Source organism: Homarus americanus, unplaced genomic scaffold, assembly GCF_018991925.1.
Source record: "Homarus americanus isolate GMGI-L3 unplaced genomic scaffold, GMGI_Hamer_2.0 scaffold36970, whole genome shotgun sequence".
Classification (NCBI taxonomy): Eukaryota; Metazoa; Arthropoda; class Malacostraca; order Decapoda; family Nephropidae; genus Homarus; species Homarus americanus.
The window spans coordinates 3743573-3762388 of NW_024740094.1; the positions used below are offsets into that span (position 1 = coordinate 3743573).

Sequence of the window (18816 nt, forward strand, 5' to 3'; positions counted from 1 at the left end):
ACCTGTAATGTTATTTAATGTTAATAAATGGAACAATATAAGTAGCTAACCATTAATGGTAAAAAAAAAGTGAGACTGCTCGTATGTAAGTGCGCACATGTGAAAATATATCGTCATTACTCTACATAAGAATATGAAAGCAACACTTATTTACTGCTCATATATATTGAAGGGTTAAATGTTGTACTCTGTATAGACAAGCAAAAAGAGAGAGAGAGAGCAGCCGAACTGCCGGATGTAAACAAACCTTAATTTCCCGCAGCTTTTTTTTTAAGGGGATTAGCCCACCCGGGAATAGGTCACTGACCCACATTAGGGCCTGGGGGGCAAAAATTTAATACTCCTGTAATAATAATAATAATTCAGATAAGTAAAAAAAAAAAAAAAAAAAAAAAAAAAAAAAAAAAAAAAAAAAAAAGCTGCCTATCTACCTATTGGACAAACCAAAATCGTTCCGGACCACGGGAGTTTCCGGACCACAGAATGCCGGACTAGAGAGGTGCAACCTGTATTGGACAAACTAAAATCGTTCCGGACCACAGAATGCCGGACTAAAGAGGTACAACCTGTACTGTATGTTAATTTCTCTGTAATATAAATACTGAATTACTGCTTAATGAAGGAATCTTTTCTTATAAGTACAGTACACATAGGCAGGGAATGTTCAAGATTATTTAATTTTCCACTTTACTTAATATCACATTTTCCACTTTACTTAATATCACATTTTCACACTAGGGAGACTGACATTAACCAAGTTCCACTGTACAGTACTTATGGGATATATTTTCATACATATTAATGTGAGCCAGCAAGTAGCAGTGGTGCCACTTTTTGATTGTCAAATAAAGTGCTAACCTACTGTAAATATGAGAAATGGTAAAAATGTACAGTAAAAGTCTAAATTCCTTGTGAAACAGTATCGACCGTAAATGAGACAAAACAGCACACTCGCACCAGTCAGGGTAAGTAAGCGCAGAGACCCATTCCGGTAAATAAATTACACTGCTTCACACTAACTTTTAACCCTGACTGTACAGTAGTTTAAAATAAATAACTACTCCACTAGGCCAATTTACTTGTAGGTATTGCTCAATCTTTATCTCGTCTCTAAAAATCATTTTTCTGAGTTAACTTTGAGAATCATAATTAAACTTGAAAATCCTGCAGATATACAGTATTTATAGAGAAAAAAATAAATTGGTTACGATCGTTTTAAGGTAAAGCCATTAAATATTCATTGATAAACACTATGCAGAAATGTAATGTATCAATGTGTTAACATAAAAAAAACCCCTTGATATGTATCATTTAAGTAGAAAAGCCCTTCATCTTGTAAAACTACACCCCTACCAGTTTTTGAGAAAAGCTTACAGTACTCATTTTGTTTTGCCTATACGTACATCCATCATGAACAAACTAAATTAGCAACAATTAAAGACTTGCGATGAGCAACAATTCACATGACATATATTAACTAGGTCTTAAGTTCCTCATACCTAATACTCTGTGAAGAATATAGGAAAAATGTTTGAGACATTCTTATTTACTCCACGGCAACAATCGTCACAAGCTTCCATCTAAGAACTAGAAATAGATCACAGCTGCAGTATTTGTCAAGCACTGGAAAATAACAATAAGATTATGTATATCCTAACACAATAACCAACACTAAATTCAATTAAAGAAACTTGAGCTTTAACTAAGTGTAAATAATCTTTGTATAAAAATGAACATGTAACAGAAATTTACAGCACTTGTATAGGAGCTATTGATAATGTAGATTAACTAGTGTATGTGTAATTGGAATTTGGTTAAGATTTTCTTTTTCGTGGAAATTCAGAGTATATTAAATGGGGCACATACAACCAGAGTACACAAAGTGCCAGGAAAAAAAATGGATCTCTGGCACTTTCCTCTCAGTGAGACCTGCTGCCTGCCACCCCCACATGTAGTGATGCACGAGTAGTTTTACTTAATAGCAAAATTGACCTCATTGACATTTCCAAAGGTGGCTTCCCTATCCATTTATGAATAAATCTCTATTTTGACTTTAGTGGCGCTTTGTCCACTCTGGTCGTACATGCCTCAAATATATCCACACCAGTTTATGGTATAAATTTCACTTGCTAGTAAACTACTACCACCAGGATGTTGTTACTTCACTAGAAAAGCTCAAACAGTACAAGTGAAGAAGCTCACCGTATAAAAGCTTGAGACTGACGATCTGTATTTATGTATGAAGAAACAATACAACTCAAATGAACTGTAGTGATACTAAGTCCATGTAATTTTTTCCAGTTACCTTGATATCTTTCAGATATACTGTACCAAGAAGTTTGTGGTGGCCTTTTCTTTAAAATATTCTTTATAAAGTATTTAAATATACCATTTCCCTTTAAGCATATCAAAAGATCAAACTTCAAGATTCACAAGTTGTCTGTAAAAATGAAGTAACTACTACTGTACATGCTGAACTCTGCATGAAGTGTGGTACAGTATACTGTACTATATTTGTTTCATACTCCTACAAGGATTATGGCGTGTACCATGATAAAGCTCCGAATTTTTATAAGTATATTTTATATGAAGAAACTTATTTGACACCAATGGTTGGACCAGTACAGTATACACTTTAAGATTAAGTATTGCACAAATTTTAGATACTGTATTTCTTAGAAAGAACTATGCCATGTTCATTCCTAAATATCATGTAACACTTAACTAATGATAAATGCACATGCAAGACTCTTAATGCCCTTCAACACAATATACTAACTAATATATATATACTGTATATATATATATATATATATATATATATATATATATATATATATATATATATATATATATATATATATATATATATATATATATATATATATATATATATATATATATATATATATATATATATATATATATATATATATATATATATATATATATATATATATAGAGGCCTTTGGCACAGCCAAAAAGATTAGTGAATGCAGCCATTGCTCAAGAGTGGTAACCTCTGGTGCCTGGCACTGTATTCTAGCTACAACTATAATCATTGCCATTAATATACTTGAAGGTGCAGAAATGGTCAGTGGTCAAAATGCTTGGGGAAGGTTCTGCACAGGACAGCCTGTTATGATTGTTGGAAAAAACAACCAATGTACACTAAACACTCAGGTTTTTGGGTAACCCCACTTGTAAGTAGTTTAAGTTTTACTGTATATTTAAAATTTTGTATTGTGACTATTAAGACTGAATGTTCTATTTACTTCCTAGGTATAATAAATGTTTATTTTTTATATTATACATAAATACACAACTTTACTCCTAATACAGGATACTGTACTCATTATGTCACAATAATTCTTGCAGTATTGTATACAATAGTTTGCAGTACTGAAAAATGAACACAAGATAAAATTTTCTTAAAATTTTGAAGGTCAAAATAAATGTTTTTTTCTACAGAAAGTTTCAAACAGTGACTTACAGCATATTCCCCAACATTTTACAATACTACAGTAATTAGTCTTCAAACATGCACTGCATTCAAAGTGTCAAATATACAAATATACTATGTATATGTACAGCATTAGCAGCACACATTAACACTGACACACTGGAAGCTGCACGTTCTCTCCAATGTATGTACATGAGCCTTGCACTAGAGATAAGGATCCTCTCAATAGATACGACTTGACCAGAAATCAGTGTTTAATTCATGATTAGGTAAATATGCAACATGGCCAGGTAAGACATGTAGTATCTACCTCAAAGAATCTATCATTCACATGAAACTCCTGGGGATATAACTAACAAATCCCAATTTTGACAACTATTGTATTTAACTTTTGCAACTATATTGGTTCTGCTTGACCCATTCTCAGTGCAAAGGAACTGTACTGTTAAGATGGTCTCTGAATAGGTACCTTAGCTTTGAGGGTGTACATACAACTGTGGGTGTACACACAACTGAGGGTGTTCACACAAATGAGGGTGCACAGTACACTACTGAGGGTGAACAGTACACACACTGAGGGTGTACAGGACACACACTGTGGGTGTACAGGACACACACTGAGGTTGTAGGGGACACACACCGAGGGTGTACTGTACACACACCAAGGGTGTTGACGCAAATGAGGGTGTACACACAACTGAGGGTGTACATTCACTAGGGTGTACACTACTTCTCTTACAGCACATAACCCAAGCACTCAGATCATACATTGGTATTGGTTTGATGCTTTATTTATTTATTTAATTACTTATTTATATTACATGCTTGCTTTAACTGTCAACATTCTTAACATGGGAAGCCACTTACTTGGCAAGCATGGAAACAAAGCATAAGGACAATATCAAAATGTTCTGCATGCATCAATTAGTATTCTTTTATGGGAAAACTGTTGCGAGTTTCTTTTTTTTCATAACAGTAGCCTAAGACTAGAATCTGGTATTAACAAATAACTAATTAAAATATATATATTTATATATTTACTGTATATAAATAAAAAATTTACACAACATCATCTACAAATTTTCTCTCGAGCAAGCTGGTAACTCTCGGTACGGAATTGTCTTGGCACACGATGGCAAGTGACCACATCTGAACAGATTATGATGAAGTATTATGCTGCTCCCAATCTTCCAGCAGCTGGTACCCAATCCCAACCATGGAACTACTACAGAGCATATTAACCTGTGGTCCCCATCAAACTGTTCCAGAGGATAAATGCAAGATCTTACTAGTTCCCATGCATTACTGAGTTATAAATGAACCAATTTTGAAATTAGTAAACACAACACATTCTTTGTCTCACTAGGTACAAGTTATAGACCATTTTTTATTATGCACATATGTATTATTTGGTCTTTAAATGAAATTTGAAGAGGAAGAATAACATACAGTTACAGTGAACAAGTTTTTTGAAAAATCTTAGCAAGAAAGTTTATATTTCACTGTCAAGTTGTAACTACATATATAGTCGGAACACCTATGAAGCCAAGAAATTAAAGATAAATGAAGGCCAGACTATAAAACCTGACACACCATATTTTGTGTGTACCGTATATTCTGGGACTGAAATCGTGTCAAGACCAATTATCAATCATCCTTAACATGTCTTATTAATTCAGTCACCATCTCATACATTAATTCCCTCCCAATTTCAACATACGGTACAATGGTTATCTTTACTTATCTATGGTTCAATATGAGTCTTGATTTAGCATTGAAATGTTTTCTTACTTCCTGTATACTCCACCCCAAGGTTAAGGATGGCCTTCATCCTCTTCCAATAACTGAGCAGATTTGGGTCAGCCAAATCATGTTTTCCTTACAAGGCATCAGCTATGCACAATACACTGATATGCAGATCTTTATCACTGGGTTGGAGGGGGTTCAGGAGTTATCACTTATTCCTTGTCATATATACACGTATGTAATTTTTATTTGATTCCCTTATGTGAAATTTATATTGTTTAACCAGTCATGTACATCTCAAAATGTTGCAACTTTCATTTCCCTTCGGGTGCTATTACTTACATAACAAAACTGTTCAACATATCTTATAAAACGTTCTCTGGTATCAGAAATTTTGATGCCTATGAACACCACTATTATAAGCTGTCATCACTCAAACTCTCCATATTGGGCATTTGTTGGGGCTCTAAGATGAGGGATTCTTGTGAAGACTCAGCAGGAGCGAGGGAGCTGCCTTCACTACCTGTAATATAAATACACACTCACATTACTACAAAGTTCTATAAATCTACGGAGAGAGAGAGAGTATTAACACCTACTGCTGTGCCCTATTTGTTTACAAATTCGTCAATCACTTGCTTGACAACAATTACTTCTAGTTCCGGAATAATCAGAGATACAATTTAAGGCACCAAGAAATACTAAGACCATTCCCCATGCGCTCCTCTCAGTCCTAGACCTCCATAAAATATCACGGTGTGAAGGTGTGGAACAACTTACCCCCACCCATCCGGGCAAAGACTACGCTCCCTTCCTTTAAATCATCTCTTAAAAAATATATATTGTCTAAGTATTAATGTTTTTTGTAATACCTACTTTATATACTTGCTCTTATTGTACCACCAAAACCGTCGTATCCCAAATTATCATGTAGAGATAGAAATTAACATTGCAATAAATATATTTGACAACTAGGCATAATCCTGACAGCTCTGTCCTCTTGTTCCATCTTAATATAACCCATGTTGAACTACTTCCCTCCCTTATCATATTTGTTTTTCAATGCCACTGTAAATTACGTATATACTGTAATTATACAGGCCCCCCCCCAAATTATTGGGGGTTAGGTTCTCAGAATGACCGCGAATTGCAAAATCCATGAATGACCTTTGCAGACCGGGGAGGAAAATTTCAGCACAAAGAAATGTATAATCTCCTTATGTGTTGTTCTTTAGGGACAATGCCATTTTACCTGTATTGTAAATATGCATGTGTGTGTGTATGTGCGTGTGCATGCGTGTACACACATATTTACAATACAGGTAAAGGAAATTACTGTCTCCAGAACGAATGGCTCCGTCCCAGCTGCATAAATGCTGGCAACTTTAGAACTACCCACAGACATTCTTGGGTACATCCAGAGTGTCATACACGAATAATAGAGGACGGTGAAATAAAAATCCGCGAATTTTTTTGGGGGGGGGCTATATATATATATATATATATATATATATATATATATATATATATATATATATATATATATATATATATATTTATATATATATATATATATATATATATATATATATATATATATATATATATATATATATATATAACCACAAGGGAAGAAGAAAAACACTTAAGTTCTACAAGGTCAGACAGGTAAAGATCTTGTAACTAGACTTAAACAACATAAATATAGTGTTAGGACAGGCCAGGAATCCAATGCTCTGTTTGTTCATTTGAGGGATAACAAGCATTGCATTGACTGGGATAATGCCTCCTCAATATTACCTTGTAATTCAATTGATAGTAGGAACATCATAGAATCTAGTCTCATTAAACATACCAAAGCATTCAACATGAATTTGAGTAATGGCATGTACAAACTGGACAATTTTGTAATTAAGAAGATTTGTAACCAGGTGAGAAGGTTGGGTCACCTTACCCTCTGACCTGACTACCGACCGTTGCCGTGCTATTTAAAGATTAGTAGGGTCATTACCTAATTCCTGACCATTGTGGACCTGGTCTCACCCTCCTCTGTATATATACACCTTGTTTTGTACTACTCTTTAGTCTGTACTCACCCCTGAAGATGTGAATTACACGAAAGCGCTTGGGAACTTCGTGTTTTCTTCTTTCCTTGTGGTTATCAGCATATATATACATATATATACATATATATATATATATACATATATATATATATATATATATAAAAATATATATACACATATATATATATATATATATATATATACACATATATATATATATATATATATATATATATATATATATATATATATATATATATATATATATATATATATATATATATATATATATATATATATACACACAGTGGGGTATGCTATAACGAATGGATTCTACTACGAATATTCCTATAATGAACGGTTTTACCTATAAAATTGAGAATGCTATAACGAACGAAACTCCAACGAATTTTTTTTTTACTAATTAATTGGTTTTTTTTTATTACAAGTATTAATGATATTCTTTATTTCAGGGGTTTAGATGCATATTTATGCACTTTTTTACAATTTTTTCAATTTTATATTATATTTTTCAGTGTTATGTGGTTGTATTTGGGGGCCTGGAACAGATTAATCCTATAACGAACGAATGCTATAACGAACAAGGTTCTAGAACCAATTAGATTCGTTATAGCATACCCCACTGTATATATATATATATATATATATATATATATATATATATATATATATATATATATATATATTTATTTATATATATTGTATATATATATATATATATATATATATATATATATATATATATATATATATATATATATATATATATATATATATATATATATATATATATATATATATATATATATATATATATATATATATATATATATATATATATATATATATATATATATATATATATATATATATATATGTGTACTACTACTCCAGATGATACTAAATGTTGCATAATACTTTGAGATAAATGTACAGTGCAGTAAAGTCTTGAATAACAATGGGAATGTGTCCTCCAATATTGCAGTTTAAGGTGAATCATCGTATCGTGAATCACTAATTACCATTAAAAAAACAATAATAATGAGATGCATTCCCAAGTGTGACCTTTTCATATCTTGTGTGTGGCTTTTTACCCTCTTTTCCCCCCAAACAATAAATTCAATGAAAATGCAAACTATATTCTTTAAATAATGTTTCTGAATGCACCCTATACAATACAAAAAAATAATAATATGGTCACACAAGAGGAGATGGGATGCCATTGTTTTCGTTAGTGTTTACAGCCGGGAGTCCGGGATGATGGTTTTACATAAGATACAGTGGGGTGTGCTATAACGAACGGATCCTACTACGAATATTCCTATAACGAACGGTTTTACCTATAAAATTGACAATGCTATAACGAACGAAACTCCTACAACGAACATTATTTAAAAAAAAAAAAAATATTTTTTTTTTTTACTAATTTATTGTTTTTTCATTACAAGTATTAATGATATTCTTTATTTCAGGGGTTTAGATGCATATGTATGCACTTTTTTACAATTTTTACAATTTTATATTATATTTTTCAGTGTTAAGTGGTTGTATTTGGGGGCCTGGAACGGATTAATCCTATAACGAACGAATAAGGTTCTAAAACCAATTAGATTCGTTATAGCATACCCCACTGTACTGAAGAAAATAAGACCCTGGTTGTAACTGTAGTAAGATTAATGTAAAAAAAAATGAATATATATGTTTTAAGTAATGTTATTTAATGTTAATAAATTGAACAATAGAGGTAGCTAACCACTAATGGCAAAGAAAAAAGTGAGATGGATTGGGAATGCCAAAATATACATGTGCATTTAAGGAAACAGTATCATTTATCTTATTATGAATATGTACAAAAGATTCATTATTGTTTATTACTGAATATGTATTTGATTGAATTAATCTTTATATATGTGAAATGAACAATAAAATTCATTAATAATACGTAAAATATTATAACACACAAGAGGATAAGAGAAGGCATTGTTGTCAGTGTTTACACCCATAATTCAGTTATCCACCTGAAACTGAAGAAAATAAGACCCTGGTTGTTGTTGTAGTAATATTAATGTAAAAAATATTTGTTTTAATTAATGTTATTTAATGTACAGAAGAAATAACAAATGATATTAAAGAAAAAAGTGAGACTGATAGTGGAACGCCAATGTATACGTGCTCACTCAAGGAAACATAGTTATTTATCTTAAGAATATGTACAAAAGATTCATTATCCTTTATTAACTGAATTTGTGTTTGATTGAATTTATGTTTATATATGTGAAATTAACAATGCAATTCATGAATAATACGTAAAATATTAAAACACAAGAGGAGACAAGATGGCATTGTTTTCGTGAGTGACGGTGGTTCTACATAAGAAACTGAAGAAAATAAGACCCTTGGTTGTAGCTGTAGTGAACTTAATGTAAAAAAATGAATACAGTTGTACCCCACTTAACGCGGTCAATTGAACCCAGAGGGTCCCGCGTTAAGTGAAATCCGCGTTAAGTGAACAACAGAACATATGGGATTAATTCCAATAGAAACCGGCCCGACCCCCAAACTCCACTTTTTGAAGGCACATACCTATGTTGTAGTAAAAATAACATCTTAATTTTATGATGGTACATGCACACAATTAATACTTAAGAGAAATAGAGAAATACAGTCGCCAAGTTAATGTCCATTCAAATAATGGACTCGACTCCCTCCCCCTCTCACACTACACAGCCGGCTAACAGATGGTCGGTCGGTCCCTCCTCCCCCACCCCCCACCAACCTTCCCAAGGAGATGTGTGGGATAACCTCAAACTAAAGTTAGGAAAATATAATTGACATTGCTGGATTCCTTGTAAGACCAGGAATATTTTGAATATAAATGTCATATATTTTGGACAAAAGATAACATAGTTACCTAGAGAAAAATTTTTATCTAAAAATTGTAAGTTTAAAGCAAAATATATGATGTTTATATTCAAAATGATCACCAAATTATAAGAATTCCAGCAATGTAAATTATATTCTGACCGGGTAATTTGTATGAATTTTATGAGCTAAAACAAATATCTTCAGTTAATAAAAAAAAAATAATCTTCATGACACCATCTGTCAATCAAAGTACCCCACCTTGCCTCCCCCCCTCTTCCAACGGCGCGGTCAGTCCCAGTCCCAACCCTCCCCCCCACCCCCCACCAATCCTCCCTTCCAGAGTTTTTAACATTTAGTATTAAATAATACCTCAGATTAAAGTTAGGATAATATAATTGACATTGCTGGATTCCTTGTAAGACCAGGAATATTTTGAATATAAATGTCATATATTTTGCACAAAAGATACCATAGTTACCTTGAGAAAAATTTTTATCTAAAAATTGTAAGTTTAAAGCAAAATCTATGATGTTTATATTCAAAATGATCACCAAATTATAAGAATTCCAGCAATGTAAATTATATTCTGACCGGGTAATTTGTATGAATTTTATGAGCTAAAACAAATATCTTCAGTTAATAAAAAAAAAAATAATTCTTCACGGGGTAACAGATGGTCGGTCGGTCCCTCCCTCCCCCCCACCCCCACCAACCGTCCCAAGGAGATGTGTGGGATAACCACTAAATTTTAATAAATAATACCTCAAACTAAAGTTAGGATAATATAATTGACATTGCTGGATTCCTTGTAAGACCAGGAATATTTTGAATATAAATGTAATATATTTTGCACAAAAGATACCATAGTTACCTAGAGAAAAATTTTTATCTAAAAATTGTAAGTTTAAAGCAAAATATATGATGTTTATATTCAAAGTGATCACCAAATTATAAGAATTCCAGCAATGTAAATTATATTCTGGCCTGGTAATTTGTATGAATTTTATGAGCTAAAACAGGCAGTCAGGCAGGGTGGCGGGTGGGGCAAATCTAAAAATAGCGTCTCGGACACTCACCACGTATATGTGGAAAAAATCCGCGTTAAGTGAAAGTTCAGCTTTGGCAAGGCACCGCGTATATGCGAAAACGCGTTAAGTGAAACCGCGTTAGGCGGGGTAAAACTGTACCTGTATGTATGTTTTAAGTAATGTTACATAATGTTAATGAACGGAACAATAGCAGTAGTTAACCACTAATGGTAAAGAACTAAAGCGAGACGATTGGGAACGACAACATATGTAAGTGCGTACATATGAAAACAAATCTTCATTTCTCTACATACAGGGGTATGAATATGAAAGCAACACTTATTTACTGTTCATATATGTTTTAAATAATACTTACGAATATAAAACAAAAATTCTACTCACCAATAGTAGTAAAGTCTAAAACCCAAGGACAGCCAATGAAGTTGTGCAAGTTTTTACTCAGATGACAAAGTCATCAGGTTCAACACTGGCTGAAGCTGTAGCTTTCCATAAAGCTGTTACTGAACCTGATGTTGTTGTTAAAGCTGCTTATGCTGCTGAATTTGATGGTGTAGCTGAAGTTGATGGTTTAGGCCTTCGAATAATAAAGCTGTAGAGGTCGTTTGCGTTTTTCATGTCAATGTTAATTTTAATGCTTTGTTCTGTTAATGGATCCACTTCAGAAAATATGTTCATTGCTTGCTCCATGTAATATCCACAAACCTCTCACCTTTTTCATATAGTTTTAACACATCTAGTTTCTTGGCTAAGTTTATACACTTTCTATTAGCTTTTGAACCAGCACTACCATCACTTGCTATCTTGCTCATGTTGAATAGGGACACAAAAATGCCGTAAGACACCCAAGAAAGTATTCCTCCTTTTCCTGTTCAGATGCGTAAAAACAAAGGGCCTGCCAGCTGCGATGCTGGCGTCACCACGAACAAGCCCGGCCCTTTTGCGCGGATTTCACTTTCCGCGGTACCCTGTGGGTTCAATTGACAGCGTAACTCGGGGTACTACTGTGTATGTATGTATGTATGTATATATATATATATATATATATATATATATATATATATATATATATATATATATATACCCCGACTTACAACTACGTGGACTTACGACCGCTGCAGATTTTTTATTAAAAAAAAAAAAAAAAAATTCAAATGACACGCATTTTCTATACCGAAACGTTTCCAGTTAATGTAGTCTCCATGTATAATTAGAAAATTATGGGGCCCCATGTGCATTCAGCTGACTACATTAAAGGTAAGTGCTGTCACACTGTAACCATTCCTTATTATTTATTACTTTCACTGTACTGTATCCATTCATCATTATTCATTACTATTACTGTACTGTATTTCATTGTAGATTTTTATTTAAAAAAAAAAAAAAAAAAAAAAAAAAAATTATATCTATTGTCGGACTTACGACCATGTCGGACTTAAGACTTGATTTGGTCCCTAACCCCGTCGTAAGTCGGGGTCTAGGTAGGTGTATTATATATATATATATATATATATATATATATATATATATATATATATATATATATATATATATATATATATATATATATATATATATATATATATATATATATATATATATATATATATATACAGTCATCTTGAGTTAACTCTAGATCGTTCTTGGAAACGTGGCGTTAACTAAAATGGACGTTGTCCGATAATCACATAAACTTTGTATTTATACTTCGTGTATGTGGAATACTATATACGATACATATACACATTTGCTCTTAAATCACTATTGTAATGTGATACGGTGATTAATTTTTATCTCTTGTGCAAAATACATGACGTTTATATTAAAATTATTCACTGTTTTACAAGGATTCCCAGCAACGCTGAGCAGATGGGAGAGAGAGGGTGGGGGAGGGCGTGGGAGGGGAGGTAGTCGTTTGACAGTTGGCACAGGCCCAGGTCTTACTGATGTATATTTATCAGTTCTTAAGTGACTAAGCTTCTCTCTTATAATGAGCCAGTGAAATGACCTGGTGAATATAATTTACATTGCTGGGTTCTTGTAAGATGTTGATTTATTTAAATATAAACAACCTATAATTAGCACTAGACATAACAATTTTAGTACCGTAATCAAATTAGTACATGTGCTCTCAGCTTTGCACTAAAGTCATTTATTTCTTTTACGTTTCTTTTAGTATGGTGTGTGCATGTAAATGGATGAAAATAAATGAAGAAATTTATGTAAATCTACCCAAAAATACAGTTGAAAAACTTTATATTTTAAAATGTACTACAGTATGTACACTAATGTACTACAATTTTTATCTCGAGCAAAATATATGACGTTTACATTCAAATTAATCTCTGTCTTCCAAGGATTTCAGCAATGCAAATTATATTATCCTAACTTTAGTCTGAGATATTATATAAATTAAACACCTTAAAGCATAAAGAAATCACCAATCTTTTGTCTGGGAACACAAGGAGGGAGGCAAGGAGGGAGGCAGCCAGCAAGCATGGGAAGAAGGGGGGAGCAGAGGAAGAGCGGGAGGTGAGGTGACAGTGTGTCTGGTGTTTGTTTATTTATTTGAGATATGATTTGACAGTTGGCGATGAAGGCCTGCGCGTTTATTTATCATTACTTAAGAGTGACTAAGCTCTTCTCATAATTTGCCACCCAAACGACCTGGGTGAATATAACTTACATTGCTGGGATTCTTGTAAGATAGTGACTTATTTGAATACCTGTATAAACAACCAATATTTGCAATAGACATAACAATTTTAGTACCGTAATCATTTAGTACATGCTGGTACAGGTTTGCACTTTGGTCCATTGTTAACGAGGGACCACTGTATTGCAGTGTACTTGTGCAGTGGGGTATCTATAACAATAATTGGTTCCAGAACCTCGTTAGTTAATAGCATTAGTTTATATAGGATTAATCAGTTCCAGGCCCCAAATACAACCACTTAACACTGGAAAAATTCTGTGGAAAATGTAAAAATACGGTGCTTTATCTTACCCTAGTGTTATTCAGCATGCAGGTACCCTAAACACAGGCACATCACTATCACTTCCACTGGGAGTCTTGGCTTTAAGGTCCTCAAACAATTGTCTGGCCTTCTCACAAATTATAGCTTCACTAATGTTACCACCTGCCATTTCTTTCTCCTTTATCCACTAAAGTAAATTTTCCATCTCTTCAATCACATTACACTTTGCTTTGCTAAGTCTAAAGATTCCTTAGCCACTTGCACAGTTTTTTAACTCCTCTTTATTCTTCAAAATCATGCATATAGTCGATTTAGCCATCCCATGTTCATCACTAAGTTTCGTAATGCTTCTTCCATTCTCACGTTTCTTATAATTTCTTTCTTAGTTTCAAGGGTTATTAGCTTTCTCACTCGCTTTGGACGACTCATTTATTTATTGTATACTTGTATAACAAATAGTTATACAAATAACGTAATTTCTACATCAAAAGACGAAAATTTCAACAACAGTGGTGCACTGGCTACACAATGAGACAAAGATGGCGCCTGGCGGCTCTTGTTGTGGGTCGCGGTACAACAATATTCATCGCCAGGCGAAATAGTCCGGATTCATCATGTCATGTAGGAGTTATGCTTATAGGCATTCTCAATTTTATAGGTAAACCGTTCGTTATAGGAATATTCGTAGTAGGATCCGCTTCATTATAGCATACCCCACTGTAATAGGCATTATCATTTCATCTATGTCATGGAAGCGCAAACATCCACAACATTAAAGCTGCCTCCCAAAACCTGGGAATGCTGAACAGATGCCGGAATTCATTTACCTGAGCAGTTGCTTCATATATAAGGGTTTCATTTGGCCCTAACTTGGGGAGTACTGCTCTCCTATGTGGCTCTTCTTCTGTCCAACTGTTAGATAGGGTGGAATCAAAGGCATTTCATCTTATGAACTCTCCTCCTTTAGTTGATAACCTTTCCCTTCTCGCAATGTTGCTTCAGTCTCTCTCTTTTACAGGTACTTTAACGGGCAACTTTCAGTGGATTTGGCATCCTGTGTACCACCGTTTATCTGTGAATGTCGGTCGCATCTGAATAACCCATTATAGTACAGGTACACCTTTCTTTCCTCACACAGCCAAACTGTGGAATGCTCTGCCTTCTTCTGTTTCCATACTCATACAATGTCTCATTTAAAAAAACTGGTTTTCCGGCATCTTCATGGTGTTGATTAATGTAGTCTTTTTCTTTTCTATTTTTAATTTCTTTTTTACTCTTTATTTTTCCCCAGGGGCCCTGCAGGGTCGCAATGCATCGTGCCTGGGGTATTTCGTGAAAAAAAAAAATACTACTACAGTCGGCCTTAACATAATGGGTTTATAACACACGGACGTAACACGCCGATTGCTCCCGCCAGAGAATATTCGTACATTGGCATATTCAAATCAACGCGCTTATTCAACTGGGCAATCAACACGGACACCGCTTCCCCGCACCACACACACACGCATAGCTTCCTCACTCAGTCAGTCTCGCTTGTAACTACTTTAAAGGACATCAGCATTGTAGTTGCAAAAATATTACATTTCCGCGGAATGTATTATATCACACAGTATGAATAGAATATCACTAATATAAGTATTTTTAATCCTAAAACTGCTAAAAAAACGAAAGTAAATATATCTTGAAATATCGAAGGCTAGGTAAAGTCTTTTGTTTCATGTAGTTTATCCCACTTACATTGAACAGTTAATATTTCAGCAAAAACTACTATTTATTTCTGGAGAATATGGAAATGTAATATTTTGCTGAAATGACGACGGATATAGTGGAAAGCGATGAAAGCAATGACTGCCAAAAGATACACTGCAATCGCTGAATGGTTTTCAGTTAAAACTTTGCATTACACAATATTCTATCCCTGATTCACTTGTGATGCAACAGTTTTTTAACTGAAAACCATTCAAAAGCGACATGTAATATCTTTTGAACGAAAAGAAAGCGAAAGTCATTGCTTTTTTGTCACTTCCACTGTAATACGACGACATTTCAGCAAAAAATATTACATTTCCGAATGTAGTATATCAAGCACAAAAAGGAATATATCATTGTAATATAACAGTATTTTAACTAAAACTATTAAAAAACGAGTAACATCTCAAGAACATTGAAGGTTAGTAAAGTCTTTTGTTTTCGCCATGTATTTTATATCCTATTTTATATCATTGAAATACATCAATGCTTTCAGCAAACTACTATTTATTTCTGGAGAATATATTCATTCAGGCACATGCTTAGGTAAAATATACATGTGCTGTAACATTTTTAATTGAAACGATTTGAAAACACGCACTTCTAGCCCTGTTCAAGGAGCAGACTGGGAGGAGCTGTTTTGGTGCTTAAGACGATGACAAGGAAAATGATTTTTGATGGATTTTAATGAAAATATTCAGAAAGACCCTGGCACTGCTTCAAGGAAAGTGGCTGCTGAAGGCTTCCGACATGGCAGAGGACGAGATTAGGGAGCTAATTGAAGAGCAATTTAATAATCGAAGCCAGACTGAGGAGGACCTACAGAGTTAGTAGACTCCAGGCAAGGAAGAGTAGCCAAAAGGAAAGAGCACCAAGAAATAACGAGTGGAGAAGTTGGGGAGATGACCAGGAATATTGAGGCACTGGAAAAACCTGGCCTATAGTATGGACCCCCTCCATGGTGCGGCCCTGAAATTCATGCGAGGGATGGATGACGTTTCGCCTCCATCATGGAAGAAATGAAAGAAAGAGACCACAACTCCCCATCACCATGTTCTTTGATCACCGAAGGAGAGATTTAACACCATCAATCACCGCGGCAGTGAGAAGCAGCTGAATCCACCGCTGTGCCCCCACTTCGCCACCCATTATGGAATTGGAGTGATGATGAGTCTGGCGACCCCCCTGGCCCCTGTCGCCGCCGAGGATAGGTACTGCGCTGAGTAAAGTGAAATATTTATCTCTTTTTTTAATAGCTTTTCTTGCCATAGTTGTTTGTAAATGACAGCACAGTACAGTTCAGTACTGTACATAGAAGTGGAGGTGCACTTATTCACAAACATTTGTGCTCGTTGTTCTGCAGTAGTGGACGGGAGGAGGCAGGAGGGGGTGGAGGAGGCAGAGGAGGAGCGGAGGGAGCGAGTTGGGAGGGCGGTGACCTGGGACGCCGAGCAGGGACGCAGTGGAGATGCCAGCCAGTACATTACGGTGTATTAATTGTTTTTATAGCTATTTTTGCATTTTAATATTAAATATTGTACATTACGCTTCAACAAACTACCATTTATTTCTGAGAAATATGAAATGTAACATTTTGCTGAAATGAAGCACGACACAGTGAAAGTGGGATATTCAGGACTTAAAGCAATGACTTTCTTTCTTTCGCTCAAAAAGATGTTACCGTAATCGCCGTAACGGTTTTCTAGCCAGGATTATAAGGCTAATGAAAAGGATAGAATTATTATTGTAATACAGTACGAGGCAATAACAGTTTTTAACTGAAACCATTCGAAAAGCGATTACGGTAAAAATCTTGAATAACGAAAGAAAAGCTATTGTTTTCGCTTTTCCACTGTAATATGTACGCTATTCCAGCAAAATATTATATTTATATTTATTTGAGAATACCTATATTCATTCAGTCACAGTTATGTAAAATATACTTGTGATGTAATATTTTAATGAAAATACGTATCAAGTTTTTTGCTTCAAATTTATTAAAACAGCATTGATGTTTAAATAATGAACAAAAATTTATGTACAGTATCTATAAATAAATCCTTAATAAAATGAATACGTTGTTTTACATCATTCTGTGCAGGCTACCATACCATGTATTTGCTACTTTTGGGCTTGCTATGATGACGAAGAGATCTGCCCTGGCAACTGTACCCCTATTAATTTCACAGCTGGTGGTGCTACATCGCTTTCCATTATTTACTGGTAGTTGCTGGTAAATATTTTTTCAACCTAATCTAAACTATTACCCGCTTAGAGGTCAATTTCAATTTTGCCAAATAATTTGGTCTTAAAAAAAAACTTGAACTACCATTGCAGTATATATGTAAATAAGAACATGGGGGGACCAGGTTTTTTTTTTGGGGGTGGGGAGGCAGCACATATATTGCGGATTTTTAACATCCACGGGTATCTCTGTTACGTAAACCCGGATATGTTAAGGGCCGACTGTACTCTGCTTAAGACATCATGCCGAAAGTCTCATAAAGGTAGTGGTGTGGAGGAGCAAGTCAATAGAGTGCAGCTATCAATTTGAAAACAGTTTGGATATTATAGACAAAATTTAAGACAAACACTGAACCCCCTAGTTTAAGTTAAGCCTTGAATAATGTTTCTATGTACAATGAAAGACAAAAGTCATGTCGGGAAATTTGGTGATAACATATGCCGAAGGGCTAAACTTTTGGTGCGCTCTGCCTTGTGGTGCGGGCTCTCTCATAAGGTTTCACGAGTTATATTTAATCTTCGGAAAAAACCAGGACATGACTTTTGTCTTTGATTGTACATATCATGTGCCTGAAGTGTCTCTGTAGGTGTGAGCAGATTAATGCTATTAATCTCGATTTAGCTTAACTAATTTA

The 18816-nt window shown here is 34.2% G+C and overlaps 1 protein-coding gene across 3 annotated transcripts in view; it reads right to left on the reverse strand.

Annotated features, from left to right (window-relative positions):
• Positions 1-2563: 2563 nt before the first annotated feature.
• Positions 2564-18816, reverse strand: part of LOC121875168 (cell division cycle protein 27 homolog) — a 107807-nt gene continuing 91554 nt past the window's right edge. For 2 of the 3 annotated variants that reach the window (XM_042379605.1, XM_042379604.1), the window contains exon 14: positions 2564-5732. In XM_042379605.1, coding sequence (XP_042235539.1) covers positions 5626-5732 — 107 coding nt within the window. In that variant the 3' untranslated portion in view covers positions 2564-5625. The remainder of the gene's footprint in view (positions 5733-18816) is intronic. The other variant, XM_042379607.1, reaches the window with a different exon arrangement.